The following is a 17,187-nucleotide window of genomic DNA, read 5'->3' on the forward strand; positions in this document are numbered from 1 at the left end:
GCTAATAAAATTCAGTTATTTGGTTGGAGTCAGTCTGAAAGTCCACATCTTCCTGTGCACTGCAAAGCCTGTTGTTATAGACCATGCTTTGAGCAAGTACTGATTTTTGGCAAAAGTAGGGACCAAAGCACAAGGGAGTTGTTGGAAGCGTTTTATATTAAAAGGAAAGGGTCTGATTGTGCCAGCGATACAAATATCCTATTGTATTCTGCAGAAATGTGCTTTCTTCAAAATATGTTATCATGACCATGTTGTTCTATGTCACACCTTAGCTCTCTGCGCGTGTGCGGAAGTCGTCTTTTTTTTCTATGTTATTGAGGCTGTTATTAAACAGTTGGTAGTTTGGCGCTTCACTGTCTTCTTTTTTCTTCTCTTTTCACGAAGTGTATTTCACGCCACAGTCAAGTATACCTAGGAATAATTTTCGGTTTTGACAGCTGCCGCAGCATTGTGTAGTGACTCTGCAGGCATGAAATGATGCCATCAGAGGGCCTTTCAAAAAAAGTGTTGCAAGGCCCTTTGATGGCATCATTCACTGTCTGTGAACAGGAAATTTTATATTATATACATAATTGTCATTAGGGCAGTCACATAAACTAGCATAGGTGTGAAGATATGAAAATTGACTGATGATCATTTTGAACATAATTGGATCAGGTGCTCTTTGGGTACTGCTATGGTCAAGTGCCATGACATTGTGTCTATGGGGTCATAAAATGGCTTGGAATGTCAAAACAGAAGAAAATAACAAAACTTGTGCGAGTGTACTTGTTGAAAAAAAAAATGTGCAGAGAGCCCTTTCCCTGGGTGACTTCATATTATTTAGCTAAGAAAATAAAGCGTGTTTTGTTGCACAGAACATAAATGCAGTTTTTAAAAATTATTGCTGATATATCAGTAACCTTCCACCTCACCCAACAGAGACAGAGGGAAAAAGAACAACAAAGTGGGGCTATGCCTATTAAAAAAAAAAAAAGACTGTTTCTTTCTTCCTGGCTATTACCTAAACCAAAACTAGAGTATTACTGCCAAATCTTGAAAATTTCAAGACTCATGAATGAAGGCTCCTAAATGTGAAGTTTACTGCTAAAAATCTTTAATAGCTTATATGCATGAAAGTATAGTAGTTTTACTTGTTGTGAATGTTAATTATATGACTACCACTGTAAACATTATAGAGGCTGAGAAGACTCTTCTGCAGAATGCCCCGTTGAATAGAATTCATGTGTGATGGACTGCCATCCATAATGACATCGCATATACACAGGCTTTTGATATGAACAAAGAAGGTCACTGTGCAGCGTCGGAGGGGTGATAATGAAGGGCCTGCTAGACGTGCCAGTTGTGGCCCAACAGAAGGTGGACAACAACCAGCAATAAAAGTAGGGTCGGCAGAGTGTACTGTCTCTTGTCGTCCTGCTTAATTACCACTTCACGCTATACACTCTTGTAACATAACGAAAAGGGAGCCCTTTTAATCAGTGCTTGGCTGTATATACAATAGCGATGTCATAGTGATGACATTTGGATCTAATAGGAAAGTCAGTTTCGAAACTGAAATCTGCCACAACAGTCACCATAATTTAAAAGTTTAGAAATAAAATGTCATCATCCAGAACATTAAAAGCCATAATAATGTATCTAAACATGTCAAGTCTTAATCCACTCATTTTAGCATCACAAAACAAGATTTCGTCTTGCTAAAATGAACATTGTTACCGATTTCTCCAGAAAAGCTGACGATAATGAGCTGAGAAATCCATTCATTCATTCACTTATTAAAAATACTGACATGTGTACTTGTTTATCTTTTTTGGGTGGCCACTTTTCACCGTCTAATAAATGTTATAGCTCAGTATGGGACGCACCCACATGTATGGGAAGTTGTCTGTTGCCACCGAAGCTTGTGTAATCTGACTGCATGTGCAATGTGAATTGTGTAGAACTTTCTGGAAGATACACGGGCACCAGCAATTACTCTGGAACCTTCGATGATGCATGTATAAAAGCCGACGTGCTTAACCTGCAGATTAATTTTCGATGATCGCTGACCGTGTTCGCCATTCTTTGAGTGTAACTTGCTTTTGCGGGCACAGGTTCACCCAATAAAAGCTAGTTCCATCATTTAGATTTGCCGCTGCATTATTCACTGTCACTGCCACGTGACAGTATTGTCGTAGCTTTTAATGGTAAAGGTGGATTTCTCCGTATCGTATAACAAAGAGCAAATAAAACAGCAACACAGAATTGCTGCGATGCTCACATACTGACGTATGCTCATATAGACACGAAGTATGCGGGGTAGCTGCATAGACAAGCAAGAAATCTCGACAACCAAGGGATTCTGAGACCCTGAACCCATTTGCTAAGAATAAACAAATAGCATTTGTGAGCTCTTGGCTACTTCATAAGTATGTTTAGGGACTAGCTCTCTCTTGACCTTGAATTAAAGCCCTTGCTACTACTGGAACAAATTCTGGTGCCATTTGAACTCCGGGACTCTTGCAACCTGAAGAAGCATGCAGCTTCCATACTCACAAACACTATCAGCAGCATCATCAATTGGCAAGGAAAAGATGCAAGATGTGTCTGTTTATCAGTTCCTCTGCAAGATGATCTTTGCCAAGTCTGCCTTTGCTCTTGACTCAAAGATTCGAAGACATCCTGTGGAGCAAAGGAAAAGAGTGCACTTGCAAGCATCGTGCCTAATCAAAGCTGCTGTGTGGGGCATTGGTGGGAAACTATCAGCATTTCTCAGCGCCAGTGCAAGAATTATCTGCTTATTTGTGTAAATTGCCATGGCATAGTGGCTAGGTCATTTGGCCTGAAAATGTGATGCGAGATATACCTGCTCAAATTATGCTCTGCCTGAACATGTGAACAAGCAGCCGTGGCCCAACTCCTATCTCGTAACTACTGTTTGCAAAGAGACAAGTTGTCCTTGTTGGTTCACTTGAGTGATGCCTTCTGCAGAATGTTGTCCTGGGGCAAGCTTCTTGTTGGGGATAATTTTATTCCAGGTCCGAGTTGGAAGCTGTGCATGCTAAGAGTTTAGCAAAGCTCTCTCAGCGCCTTGCCAGGGCAGCCAGGGATGCCATTGGGTCAGTACACATGTAACCATGACCCCACACATGCAGCTCATGAGTGTGTTCCACTGATTTCAGCACAAGTGCCACAGCTTGGCAGGAAGTGGCCACACAGTTGGAACGGGAGGCCCAGCTTCACAGGTACAGTTGGGTGACAGCATGAGAAAAGAGGTGGCCCTGGCTAGCAGCTGAATCAACCTCCCCTTACATGAGGGAAGCAAACAAGCATGAAAGCACATTGCCATCACATCAGCAAGTTGGAAGACAGCCTATCTGTCAAATAGAATAATGAAAATGCTGACAACACTTTTGTTCTTGTGTAGCAAGATGCATAATTTCACCCACAGGATAAAACAATCAAATAACAAAGACGGACATGTCGCCGTCATTTTTTCTGTTCTGTCCTGTGGTAAGGATTGCACTTCTTACCAGACTTAAAGGACTATCAATTGGACACTCAGTCTGTCCTTTCTATGCAGTCACCTTTCTAAACGATCCCATGGTAATTATTTATAATATCATCTCTACCCACCAGAACATTCACATGATGTGCGGCAGTCAGGTGGAGATTAACCTTTCTGCATAGAAGTCGACTCGGCACGGGGCTCTCGAACATAAAGCAGGCCATACTGGTGCAGAGGTCTGTCGCGGGGCCTGTCGGAGGGAGTGTGTGCACCTCTACGAGCCTCCTGCGAGGCCCAGGCAGGACGGCGCAAGGCTCTCGAGGCAGCCGTGGAGCGCCGTGCACGCGCCGTGCGGGAACGTCGTGCCCTTCAGGATCGGACCAAGCGCCACGCCTACCATTGTGCCCGGATCAATGAGCAGGCCCAAGGGCGGGTACTCGAACCCCGCTCGCATCGGGGCATGCGCCTCCTCACTGATAGAGACCTCCACAAGGTGCGACCACAGCCAGTCTCATACAATGATGCACTGGCTTGATTGGTATGCATGCTACATAAGGGATTTGCATACTTTCCTGTGGGCCTGCTTAGAGTGTTTGGGGATGGACTGTATGATCAGTGGTTGAGGATCCAGCTTCAAGGAGAAGTTGTTTGGCTCAATTCAATCCCGTTTCATCATGCTTGACATGCTTTACACGTGCTCGGCAATTATGTTTGATTGCCGCAGCCATTTGTCACATCATTCTGATGATTTCATTCTTCTGCACATATTCCCCATCTTGCTGATGTTTGCAAGGTTACACTTGGCCACATTATCTGAGTCACAATATTGGGCAGTGAGGCACAGGGACCTCCTAATCAGTTGCATGTCAACTCTCGAGCAATCGTGACACCATGTTTTTTCTGCTTCCCATTTCTCTGGAAGCCTCTCAATGGCCTTCTGCCGTGTCTACTGCATATTAACATGTCCTGCCAGCATTGTATGGAAGTGCAAGTGCAATTTATTTGAGTTTGCGCATGTACACATTGTGAATTCCGCAGCTGGAGAGCAAGCGGCGCAAGGCGGAGAATGCTCTGACCAAGGCCGAGAGCGAATATTACGGCGCGTGCATGTCAGCTGAGCAGGCACGGCAGGAGTGGGAGACGCTGCTGTTCCAGACTGCCGGCTGGCTGCAGGCTCTGGAGCAGGAGCGCCTGGAGGCACTGCACACAGCATTGTCACGATATGCCCAGCACTTATTGCACAAAGCCCCACAAGCGCTGCAGGTGGGTACTGGTGACCAGAGGGCACCGAGACAGATGCCGCACACAGGGTCTCTTGTTCAGACAGTGGCCTTCTGTACAACGCAGTACTCGTTTTTGTCCAGGGCCTCCAGACTGGCTTCTCCTAAAACACAGGCCATAGGTGATCAAGTATAGTGCAGTGCCTGTGTGCTGTCCTCATGGTGACAGCCACTCTCTTAAAGAACCGACAAAGTTTCCGAACACTGCTACATGACACCACCTGCTGTAAAACTTTGCTTTAACAAACTTTAGTAGGCCACAAGAAAGTGCACTGGCAGTCATCACGCATGCAGGGGACATAGAAATGAATGCCTGCCTACACACGTGCAGTTACGTTCTTCTTTATTCTAGCTTTGAACAATTTACTGCTTGTCACCACTTTGTTCTTACAGAAATTTCACAAGGTTAAATATTTTTGGCTTGCATTGGCAATAGAAAGCTTGGCAACACTGTTTGCCTGGTTTGTCAATACATTTACTCCAGTTACCAGCAGGAAACTCTGCAGCAGCTTGCTTCTACAATGCTGAGGTGCTCGTATGATGAGGTTTTTTTTTCTCAACAAGGGATGCAAGCAAAAATGCCAAGTGCTTCATTGAACAGTGCAGACTGAATATAGTATAGGTTGACGATAAATTTTAGTGAAAAACAAAGCTTCAGTGGTGAGATCTCAAAAGCTCTTGGGAACAAAGGATACAGTGTTGCAAACACAAAAAGGGCATTTATATAGGGTTTATTCAAATAAGGATAGTCAGACGGGGTCTGGACTATTTCTTGATTTTGACAAAATTTTTGACAGAAAAATCCTTCATTACATTGGAACCAAGTATATTTTTTTAACGCACGGCTCTGTTTCAGCATGAAAAATTCTTAACTGAAAGAAGGCGGAAATTGCAGCTAATGCAGTTGCATGCAGTTACAATTTTCTGAGAGTACAAAAAAAAACGTTGCATGTTTAATGCTTTCATACTTTTTATACTTACTCTGCACAACCTCATTAATGAAAATAAGATACACTTAATTGCTTGCACAAATTCACAACACAAACAAAAAAATGGCAGGCTTGGCTTTTGAGCAAGCAGTGAAAGAAAAGTGACCTTCTTGGCAAATGTTTAGTGCCTTGTTACCGCGAGTTTCTTTCATAATTTTGCTTGTGCATTCATTGCTACTTGCTTACATACTGAAATCACAATTTTGGGCAGGAAATTCAAGAAAAATTGCAGAATGTCAGAAATCTGACAGTTTTCATGTGCAAATTAAAAAAAAAAGTCACTTCCGATTTCAAACGAGTCTTCTGAAAAGCGTGGCAGTTTGGGCGAGTTGGTACGTCATGACTGTTTTAGGCTTGTAGCGCAGCTCGGAAGAGCAAAAAAGGAAGGAGGTAGGGGTAATAAAAGGAAACGGAAAAGCGCTCACTCTGTTTTCCGTTTCCTTTTATTACCCCTACCTCCTTCCTTTTTTGCTCTTCCGAGCTGCGCTACAAGCCTAAAACAGTCTTCTGAAATTGATTTGCTATAGTCGGTTATGTGTTATATGCAAAAACATGTACTGTATCATTTTGTTCCGAGTACAAAAGAAAGCAATGAATAGTGATGTATAGGCTGCAGTGTTTTGGGTCCGACGGCCTGTCTTTTAGAATGTTGCACTGTGTCAAGTTTGCTCAGTGCAACAGTGAAACGGCCATGGAGGAAGAAGAAAGATAGGAGGGAGCATACCACAACACGATTGAAGCTGACCTGGTGGCTTAACACGCGATCGCACATCAACGTATCTGGTTGGTTTTAGTGATCCTGCTCTACAGGCAGAGCTATGGCAGGGCAGCCATACAAAACTGAATAAAAACTACTGGCATTGCTACTGGGAACCAAACGTCTCAGCAAATGTCGATTCTTGCTCCATGATCTCGACAGAAGAGGCCACATGTGGGGCCACCACTGTGGCTTCACGGAACGTTCGCTTGCCAAAGCTGGCAGCGTGATGTAATGCTTCCTCCTATTTTTTTTTTTCGTTTCTCCATGGCCATAGCCTTTGTCAGTTGCCATTTTGTCCAAATGTGCGAAGCACGGAGGAAGGAAAAGGGTAGGAGGGAGCATCACGCAACGGGATTGAAGCCCAAACTTGTCAGCCCAACATGTGACCGCACGTCAATGTGCGCGGTTAATTTTAGTTAGAGTGTACTAGTATACCCTAGTTTCAGTGTTCCTGCTCTGCAGGCAGAGCCACAGCATGGCAGCCAAACAAGAGCACACTGTATAAAGACTACTGGCATAGCTACTGGAAACCAACCGTCTCAGCAAATGTCAATTCTTGCCCCTTGATTCCGATGCAAGACTCCACGTATTGGGCCACCACGGAGCAAAGGGCTGGCTGCATGACTTAATGTGCTCTCTTCTAACTTTTTCCTTCCTGCATTGTGCGAAGTGCCACATGCGCGAGATGCATGGTGCGATTTTGCGTGTGATCCATGATACGACGAGCCAGACTCAGACTTGCCACATACGACGATTCAGGACACATTGTACGAACATGATACGAATGAGCGAGTGGTGCATAGCTCCGCCCAGAATCGGCGCCCCTGCCTGGATGCTCGGAATGGCTTAGCAAATAAAGTGAAAACAAACGTGTGTGCACATCTCTCCCACTTTAAACAAAAGATGCCAATATAAACACAACTACGCAAGCCGTGTTTTAGCAAGGCCATGTCTGCAGTGTCGGCTCCGTTGATTGCTGCCAATGGCTAGAAGCTCACTGGGCCATTGAATCAGAGACCAATGGAGCCTATGACACGACCGCATGCAACTGGTAACGAAGCGCCTATGTTGGTCAGCACAATGTGTACATGATTATAGCAGAGTGTGGGTGTAGGTCAGTTATTTATTCATGATTTTGGGAAGTTACTGCATGAAAACATGGGACAAAGAAAGGGACAACACCAAGCAGTGCGTTGTCCCTTTCTTTATCTCAAGTGTTCTTGCGGTAGCTTCCCAAAATGCACAATTATGTCGCGGTTAACCTACAATATACGAGCCAGCCAGACGAGCATGCAATCGCTGGCTCACTGGCCGCTGGATCCAGCGCTTACAGCCCTTGAATTTCGGTCCACAACCTAGCAACCTCCCCCCCCCCCACCCCCCCCCTTCTTCCCGCTATGGCAAAGAAGTCCGACACGGCTGTGGACGACACGAAGGACATGAAGGACGCGGACAAGAAGACGCAACAGCGTAGGCTTAGCCAGTCACACCAGGAACAGTGTCTAGCCCGAGCCCCACTTCAGTAGCGCTGGCCATCTGGCTGCGGAGCTCGGCATGGCGCACTTCTTCTTCCTTACACCGCAAATTTTCTTAGATTATGTTTTACCATGAAAGGGGGGGGGGGGGCACTTGCTCGGAATTTAACGGTAATGGACACCTGATCACATTGCCAACCTAGAGGACAAAAGAGCCCAGGAAGTCACCCAAGCTAACATAATGCTGGGACTTCTCTGCTACTGCTAGAACCAAATTGCACAAACCAAAACTTTGGAGTGCAAATGCACAGCTGGCCAAATGGCCCTCCATTGAGCATAGCACTGTCTCCGAGCTCAAACTTGATTCACTTAATTGTGACATGCTTCCCCATGTTATCTTTGCAGTGTGCTGAGTGTGTGCAGGCACAGACAGCCCATGTGGATGCCAAGCAGGACATTGAGGAGGCCGTGCGCCTTAGAGCCACTGCACCCAATGTGCCTGAGCAGTTGCTACCAGATTTCTATGTAAGTCAGCTTCACTGAAGCACTGGCAACTGCCACATGCACTGCTCTTGCAAAAAAAATAAATAAATAAAAACTATGCAGGCGGAGGATCTGTCAAGTCCCATGCAGCCCCAGAGGCGCAAAGAGGCCCTTGAGAGGCTGCTGCAGCTGCTACAAAAAGACCTTGACACAGAGCGGCGGGGAAAACAAGGTTTTCACAGCTTGGATCAGTATTTTTATTTTGAACTTTAGCTTATTTTGCTTTAAGCCAACAAAAGAAACTCAGCAGGAGGCAGATCTAGGGAAGAAGACCAAGTGGATGATCCAGAGGATTATCTAAGCACTTGGTGATCACCGTGCCTAGTGCAGGTTTTTTTTTTTTTGACAGCTTTTTCTTAGGTAGACAACCAGTAGGTGTCGTATTGTTATGCTTTCCTTGTCTCCTGGGTGATTGGATGACTGTGTGATTATGCCATAATGCCATATCACCGAGCTTTTAGCATTGTTTTTCACCAGCTATTGTGCACTAGTTCCCTGTTTTCTCTTTTCTTAATGAAATGTGACATTCATATGCAACCATTAGTTATGGCCTAGAACATTTTGCAAAACTTGTTTATATACTTGCTGCTTGTGGGTTTAGCTTGCTGTTTATCGTCCGTGGCAGGAAGCTGAGGAGATCACACATGACTGACAAAACACATCTTACTTGGACTTGCAGTGTACCACACAGCTGGCCACACAACAACAACAACAACCCCTAGTGGTCTGAAGGACTCCTATGTGCATATGCCAGCACAGATAAATATGGTGAACCAAGTGTGCAACCCGTCCATGAGGTGGCACTGTACACGCTCCACTGCAGAATCTATGACAATGTTAGGATGCTGGAAGAATTTATGCTATGGACAGCTTTCTAAGCCACAAGTTTTGCAGAGAGAAGTCAGTTTTCTACGTCGTCTGCACGCATTCTTTTGGGTGCTGTTCGAGAACCTTCAACACCTTAGTTATCCTCAAAGTGTGCTGTTTTTATGCGTTGCATATTGCAATCACTCGGTTCAGCCCTTGGGCGCGGCCCGGCAGCCACCATTGAGGGTATGAGCCATTGTTCATTGCTGCGCGTCTCATATGTGGGTCTATTCTCTTTTAAGTTTGCTATGTTTGTTATTACGTTGCTTCTATTTTTATGCGTTGTATATTGCAATCACTCAGTTCAGCCCTTGGGCGCCGCCGGGCAGCCACCATTGACCTTTAGCACAACCACGTGACGTGACGTCACGACAGCCGGAGGAAAAGCTGGGCCCCAACTTGCGCAATATGCAACGCATTCTTGGCTTAACCAAGCTAAGCCTGGCCATTTTTGTAAAGCACTTTCTGCCAGCTGAGAGTACCACCCTGATAAGATGGAAAAGCACACACTGTTTGCCAGTTAGTTCTCACAAATTTATAAAAAAACATTCAGCTGCTACCTTTATTTTCTTGTGCCCTTAATATGCACATAGTGTCACACAGCTGTTCAGAGACTGTTATCATTTAGTGAACTGTGTTATGCAATATGACGAACTGCAGTATAATGTAGTAAAAAAGTATTTTATTGCCAGAGTGATTTCCTTCTTCTTTTTTAAATCATATTTATCACAGACATTAATTTTATTTTGTTTGCAACCATGGCAGTTTTGATTAACAAGCCTAGCAATGATATCAACCCTAAACCCTCTGATTTGAATGTATTAACCCTGTTGGCACATCGGTGTCTATTACCTGCACAGCAACATTTGCAGTTGTAAAACTTTTTATCGTCTAATTTTGTCTAACTGTGTAGCCCCTGGTGGCTGAGTGCTGTTCATTGTATTTTGGCTTATATTCTCCAACAGAAAGATGGGGAGGCAGAACCCAGGTCAATTACAGTTCACTTATATTGCGGGAGATCTCACAGCATTGCAACTGGTTGTTCATTAATACACACTAGTGCAGTGAAAGGTAGATGCTTAAAGGGGCCCTGAACCATTTATTATTGAGGAGAAGAAATTCTTTTGAAGTTAACCTAGGCTATTTCATAGATACTTTGCCACAAAAAGTAGTTCAATGTATTCAGCAGAAGCAGAGTTATTGGCAGTCAAACATGGCCTTCGCGATGCTTCTGCTCCTTCTTCAATGACTTGCACTGCGAAGGCTACGGTGGAGCAGGGCGTGCCCACAATGCTTCGCCTCTTAAATGTCAACACGGCACGCAGTTCAAATTTCATTTTGGATGTTAACATAGTCGCCACTACTTAGCATTTTGGTGCCTACGACGCGCTAAACATAAGCCAAATGCGGTTGTCCTCAGCAAGCCGCAGCTGGACTCGTCGCAGCACCCTGCGGCAGCAACAGTATCTACGCTACATAGCAGTCTGCAGCTACCAATAGCAGCCGCATATGGCAATCCGCTTTATTACGAAATAAATTACCCAAAGAGATTGAAGAGTAGTTACTTTGTTGGGAGTGAAAAGAGAGCGTTTGAGAGAAAGGTGACTTCGTGCTCCGCTTGCGAGCTCCATGCACCACATACGACAGCAAAACTTGGCCGAGGTGTTCACAGCACTGTATGCTATTTACGGACTATGTTATTTCACCAAGCCTGAAGGGTGGTTCAGGACCCCTTTAACAAGGCTCTCTTCGGTGTTAACATTTAAGGCTGTGAGAACTGAACCGTTAACTACGTTCTTATACATTTGTCTATAATAAGGATAATTAAAAGTGATTGCACGACTGCAACATTATCTCAGTTTGGCACAATGCTGAAAAAAGCTATAACCTGCTTGTTTATGTGAGCAAAGTGTGACCGACTTTGACATGTTTCGACCTTGTGCAGGTGTGGAGTCTTTAGCCCAGGCTTTCAGGGAATCTCCTCGCTTTGGTGATGAGGAGGCCCAGCTACGTGTCCAAGAGAAGCTCCAACAGGTTTGTGTGAGCAAATCTGGGCTTATGTGCTGTGCGAGCCTGTTGCGAACTCCAACCGGCCCCAAAGTTGGACAGGTTGAATGTGATCTACGAAAAGGAGCCAGAAACATTTAAGACAGCAGTGATGAATAGCTATGATTGTGAGTCAGCGTGCGGCACAAATTGCCTGTATTGGCGAGAAGGTTTAGAGTTACTTTATATGCTACAAACGAGAAGAGAAGGGGTTAACCGAGGGGCTCAATTTTTATTAGTCATATAATAATAATATTTGGGTTTTTACGTGCCAAAACCACTTTCTGATTATGAGGCACGCCGTAGTGGAGGACTCCGGAAATTTTGACCACCTGGGGTTCTTTAACGTGCACCTAAATCTAAGCACACGGGTGTTTTCGCATTTCGCCCCCATCGAAATGCGGCCGCCGTGGCCGGGATTCGATCCCGCGACCTCGTGCTCAGCAGCCCAACACCATAGCCACTGAGCAACCACGGCGGGTAATATTAGTCATATCATAAGAAGCCAACAAACACTGACACTAAGGAAAACATAGGGGAAATTACTTGCGCTTAATAAAGGAAATAAAGAAACAATAAATTAATGGAAATTAAAGTGCATGAATAAACAACTTGCCGCAGGTGGGAACCGAACCCACGACCTTTGCATTTCGTGTGCGATGCTCTACCAATTGAGCTACCGTGGCGCCGTTCCCCAATCCACTTTCTAGGGTAATTATGTGTCCTAGTAGAACCCTGGGAGTGTCAGCCAGCGCCACCACTCATAGACGTTGGCAGCAAATGTGGAACATTCTTTTTTTGCCGCAGGCATCACGCGAATGTGATTTTTTTGGGTGAAGGCAACTGGTTGATTTATTGGTACCCCTTTTGAAACTGAGCAGTGATGAATAGTCACCTAGCCTTCTTAAATTAATCAGTTAATACCAGAGAAGGCTCCACCTGGTGGGTAATTGAACACAGTGTAAAAGTGCTGCAAGTGGAATTCCATTCAAGATCTCAACCTACACATGCTACCTGAAGGCATCAATGTTGCTGGATTCAATACCCTTATTATGTATGCTACAGTAACTCTAGTTATGATGATGACCTATTGGCATATCCTTTGAAACTGGGCGGTGACAAATAGTCACCTAGGCCTGCTTGAGTTATCTCAGGTGTGCTATACATGTTTATCAGTCTAGCATTTTGTATAGATCTGCTTTTCTCTAAATCTCCTGTTATGATGATGGTGATGATTTATTGGTACCCCTTTTGAAACTGAGCTGTGATGAATAGTCACCTAGCCTTCTTAAATTAATCAGTTAATATCAGAGAAGGCTCCACCTGGTGGGTAATTGAACACAGTATAAAAGTGCTGCAAGTGAAATTCCATTCAAGATCTCAACTCTTAGCCTCCTTAAGTTAACCAGCTAATACCAGAGGCAAGGCTCCACCTAGTAGATGCTTGAACAAAGTGGAAAAATGCTGCAAGTGAAATTCCACTCAAGATCTCAACTCTGCCTCCTTAAGTTAATCAGTTAGGATGGATGGATGGATGTTATGAGCATCCCCTTTGGAACGGGGCGGTGGGTTAGGCCACCAAGCTCTTGCTATTATATTGCCAAATGTCCTACTTAGGTTAAAAAAAGAAAATACTATGAACTCACAAAACCAAATTTTCTGATCCCCTATTGTGAACTGTGCTTTTGTATGTCTCCGTTTTTTGTCGTTTCCCTACTTTTATTCCACCAATCCTCCAATCGCCTCTTACTAATCCCTACTGCGGACATATTTACTTTTCCACCCAAGAGCTTCAAGGAGGCCAGTAGGGCCTAAATCGGCCGCTGGGCAGATGTCTTCACATTCTAATAAAACATCCCCTATAGTTTCCCTAGCTTAACCGCAGCAAGCACATGCTTCTTCTTCCTTCTTATATCTCGATTTATAAGTGCGTGTTCTAAGGCATCCCGATCTCGCTTCGAAAAGTAATGAGCTTCCCTTTGAGTTATCATAATTTGTTTCTTTCCTCATTTCTTTTTTTCCTCTTAAGTAGTTACTCATGGCAGGTTTCTTTTCCATTGCCGCCACCCATGAGATTAATTCAGCCTCTCTAACTTTCCGCTTGACCTTCTTTGTTGCTGTGGTGTCCACCCTACAGGTCGCATACTTGCTGGTAAGCTTCCTAGTTCTTTTCTTCCACTGTGAATCAATGTTTTTCCTGTACAGATACGTGAACACTCTCCCAGCCCATTTAATTTCTTCCATATTCCTGAGCCGTTCTTCATACTCAATTTTACTGCGAGCTTCTCTCACTTCTAATCTAGTCCAGCCCATATCACCCTGCACAGCTTCATTTGTAGTCTTCCCATGAGCGCCCAATGCGAGGCAACCCACTGACCTTTGGTTCCCGTCGAGTCCTGATTGTACCCCTGATTTAAAGAAAACAACCGCATTTCCAAAAGTAAGTCCTGGAAACATTACACCTTTCCACATACCTCGGAGCACCTTGTACCTATTGTATCCCCATAGCGCTCTGTGCTTCATTATGGCTACATTTGTCTTCTCCTTCACTGTTATGGTTTTTTTCCTCTGTTCCCGTATATCTATTTCCTTTGTTTATCCATATACCAAGGCATTTATATTTTCTTACCCGAGGTACTCCTGGCCCTGTATCGCTAATTGTTCACTGTTTTCATTGAATACCATAACACCTGATTTTGCTAACACAAAATTTCAAACCTAAATTGCTGCCTTCCTGTCCACAGATGTTGCAAATCACTTTGCTTGTTAGCTAGCAACACAATGTCGTCCGCAGAAAATAAACCTGGGAGTTGCTGCTCTACAACTGTACCCGCCTGTTTGTATGAGAGATGAAGCCCAATATTACTTCCTTCTAGCGCCCTCTCCATCCTCACCATGTACATCATAAACAGCAGTGGGGATAAAGGGCACCCCTGTCTCAGTCCCTTGTTGACATGAACTTTCTCCTCGCTTCTCATCCCTTCCCATTCAACGCAAACGGTATTTGCTAGGTAAATCTCTCTCAAAAGCTGTAGACAATCGTTACCTAAGCCTTCCCTTCCAGAATACCTCACAAAATGTTGTGGTCTATGTTGTCGTAGGCTCCTGTAATGTCTAAAAAGGCCACATACAACGGTCTACTTTTGATATTTCAATACACTGAGTAAGAACAAACAAGTTATCATCCAACCGCCTACCTATTCTGAAGCCGTACTGAAGCTCCCCCAAAATGCCATTATTCTCTGCCCATGCTTGAAGCTTTAATTTGACTGCCTGCATTGCTAGCCTGTATATTACTGATGTAATGGTCAACGGTCTAAACGAGTGAATCCTGTCTTTCTCCCCCTTGCCTTTATAAATTAAATTCATTCTACTTTGTCGCCAACTGTCTAGTATTCATCTGTCTTTCAAAGTTTTTTCCACTGCTTTCACCAGAACTTCCTTACTTTTTGGTCCTAGTTCATTTATCAGCCTAAAGGGAACCTCGTCTAGCCCTGTGGCTGTGCGCTTAGGAATTTTCTCTTCCGCTTTCTTCCAGTTTAAATTTTTCAGCTCCAGCTCCTTTTCCACTTGGGTCTCTTTAATGCTTTTTTCTTCAAGTACAACCTCGTCATTGCCATGGAAAGGTTTGGCTGTTACTTTTCGGATGTAATTTATTGCCGCTTCTCCTTCCAGTCCGTTTTCGTCTAGGATATGTTGTATTGTTGTTGACTTCCTGCCTAATAATGTTGTGGTTCCAAAATATTCTAGGTGTGGCCTTCTTTTTCTCACGTATTTGTGACGTCCAACGTTCACTTTCACCTTAATACCACCATCTTAAGGAGGCTTAATACCACCTTAATACCACCTTTCACCTTTTTTTACCTTAACACCAGAGGGAAGGCTCCACCTGGTGGATGCTTGAACAAAGTGGAAAAGTGCTGCAAGTGAAATTCCATTCAAGATCTCAACTCTTAGCCTCCTTAAGTTAATCAGTTAATACCAGAGCGAAGGCTCCACCTGGTGGATGTTTGAACAAAGTGGAAAAGTGCTGCAAGTGAAATTCCATTCAAGATCTCAACTCCTAGCCTCCTTAAGTTAATCAGTTAATACCAGAGGGAAGGCTCCACCTGGTGGATGTTTGAACAAAGTGGAAAAGTGTTGCAAGTGAAATTCCATTCAAGATCTCAACTCTTAGCCACCTTAAGTTAGGATGGATGGATGGATGTTATGAGCGTCCCCTTTGGAACGGGGCGGTGGCTTGCACCACCAAGCTCTTGCTACTATGCTGCCTAATATCCTACCTAGGTTAACCAATGAGAAAAAAAAAAAAAACACACTATGAACTACCACGTACAAATTTTCTGATACCCTATTGCGAACTGTGCTTTTGTACGTCTCCGTCCTTTGTCGTTTCCCTACTTTTCTTCCACCAATCCTCCAATCGCCTCTTATTGATGTCTATTGCGGACCTGTTTGCTTTACCACTGCTCCCGCTGAACCCGAGGGCTTCAAGGAGGCCAGTGGTGCCTAAATCGACCGCTGGATAGATGTCTTCACATTCCAATAAAATATGCTCCGTCGTTTCCCTAGCTTTACCGCAGCAAGCACATGCTTCTTCTTCCTTCTTATATCTCGCTTTATACGTGCGTGTTCTAAGGCATCCCGATCTGGCTTCGAAAAGTAATGAGCTTCCCTTCGAGTTATCATAAATGGTTTCTTTCCTAATTTCGTTTTTTCCCCTTAAGTAGTTACTCATGGCAGGTTTCTTTTCCATTGCCGCCACCCATGAGATTAATTCAGCCTCTCTGACTTTCCGCTTGACCTTCTTTGTTGCTGTGTTGCCCACCCCACAGGCCGCATACTTGCTGGTAAGCTTCCTAGTTCTTTTCCTCCACTGTGAATCAATGTTTTGCCTGTACAGATACCTGAACACTCTCCCAGCCCATTTACTTTCCTCCATATTCCTCAGCCGTTCTTCATACTCAATTTTACTGCGAGCTTCCCTCACTTCAAAACTAGTCCAGCCCATATCCCCTTGCACAGCTTCATTTGTAGTCTTCCCGTGAGCGCCCAATGCGAGGCGACCCACTGACCTTTGGTTCCCGTCGAGTCCTGATTGTACCCCTGATTTAAAGCAAACAACCGCATTTGCAAAAGTAAGTCCTGGAACCATTACCCCTTTCCACATACCTCGGAGGACCTCGTACCTATTGTATCCCCATAGCGCTCTGTGCTTCATTATGGCTGAGGGAGGGCTCCACCTGGTGGATGCTTGAACAAAGTGGAAAAGTGCTGCAAGTGAAATTCCATTCAAGATCTCAACTTTTAGCCTCCTTAAGTTAATCAGTTAATACCAGAGGGGAGGCTCCACCTGGTGGATGCTTGAACAAAGTGGAAAAGTGTTGCAAGTGAAATTCCATTCAAGATCTCAACTCTTAGCCTCCTTAAGTTAATCAGTTAATACCAGAGGGAAGGCACCACCTGGTGGATGCTTGAACAAAGTGGAAAAGTGCTGCAAGTGAAATTCCATTCAAGATCTCAACTCTTAGCCTCCTTAAGTTAATCAGTTAATACCAGAGGGGAGGCTCCACCTGGTGGATGCTTGAACAAAGTGGAAAAGTGCTGCAAGTGAAATTCCATTCAGGATCTCAACTCTTTGCATCCTTAAGTTAATCAGTTAATACCAGAGGGGAGGATCCACCTGGTGGATGCTTGAACAACGTGGAAAAGTGCTGCAAGTGAAATTTCATTCAAG

The 17,187-nt window shown here is 44.3% G+C and overlaps 2 protein-coding genes across 11 annotated transcripts in view; one reads left to right on the top strand and one right to left on the bottom strand.

Moving 5' to 3' along the window:
- Nost (Nostrin) overlaps positions 1-17,187 on the top strand; it is an 86,137-nt gene that overhangs the window by 42,111 nt on the left and 26,839 nt on the right. For 6 of the 10 annotated variants that reach the window (XM_065455173.2, XM_065455178.2, XM_065455176.2 and 3 more), the window contains 7 exons: positions 3,021-3,101; positions 3,165-3,227; positions 3,710-3,983; positions 4,529-4,753; positions 8,400-8,519; positions 8,601-8,709; positions 11,350-11,438. In XM_065455173.2, coding sequence (XP_065311245.2) covers positions 3,021-3,101; positions 3,165-3,227; positions 3,710-3,983; positions 4,529-4,753; positions 8,400-8,519; positions 8,601-8,709; positions 11,350-11,438 — 961 coding nt within the window. The remainder of the gene's footprint in view (positions 1-3,020; positions 3,102-3,164; positions 3,228-3,709; positions 3,984-4,528; positions 4,754-8,399; positions 8,520-8,600; positions 8,710-11,349; positions 11,439-17,187) is intronic. The other 4 variants (XM_065455179.2, XM_065455180.2, XM_065455177.2 and 1 more) reach the window with 2 other exon arrangements.
- The window catches only part of LOC135920909 (kinetochore protein Spc25-like), an 80,467-nt gene continuing 74,666 nt past the window's right edge, over positions 11,387-17,187 (bottom strand). The window contains exon 7 of the mRNA XM_065455181.2: positions 11,387-11,525. Within this exon, the coding sequence (XP_065311253.1) occupies positions 11,412-11,525 (114 nt within the window). The 3' untranslated portion in view covers positions 11,387-11,411. The remainder of the gene's footprint in view (positions 11,526-17,187) is intronic.

The sequence above is a fragment of the Dermacentor albipictus genome, chromosome 1, assembly GCF_038994185.2.
Source record: "Dermacentor albipictus isolate Rhodes 1998 colony chromosome 1, USDA_Dalb.pri_finalv2, whole genome shotgun sequence".
Taxonomy (NCBI): Eukaryota; Metazoa; Arthropoda; class Arachnida; order Ixodida; family Ixodidae; genus Dermacentor; species Dermacentor albipictus.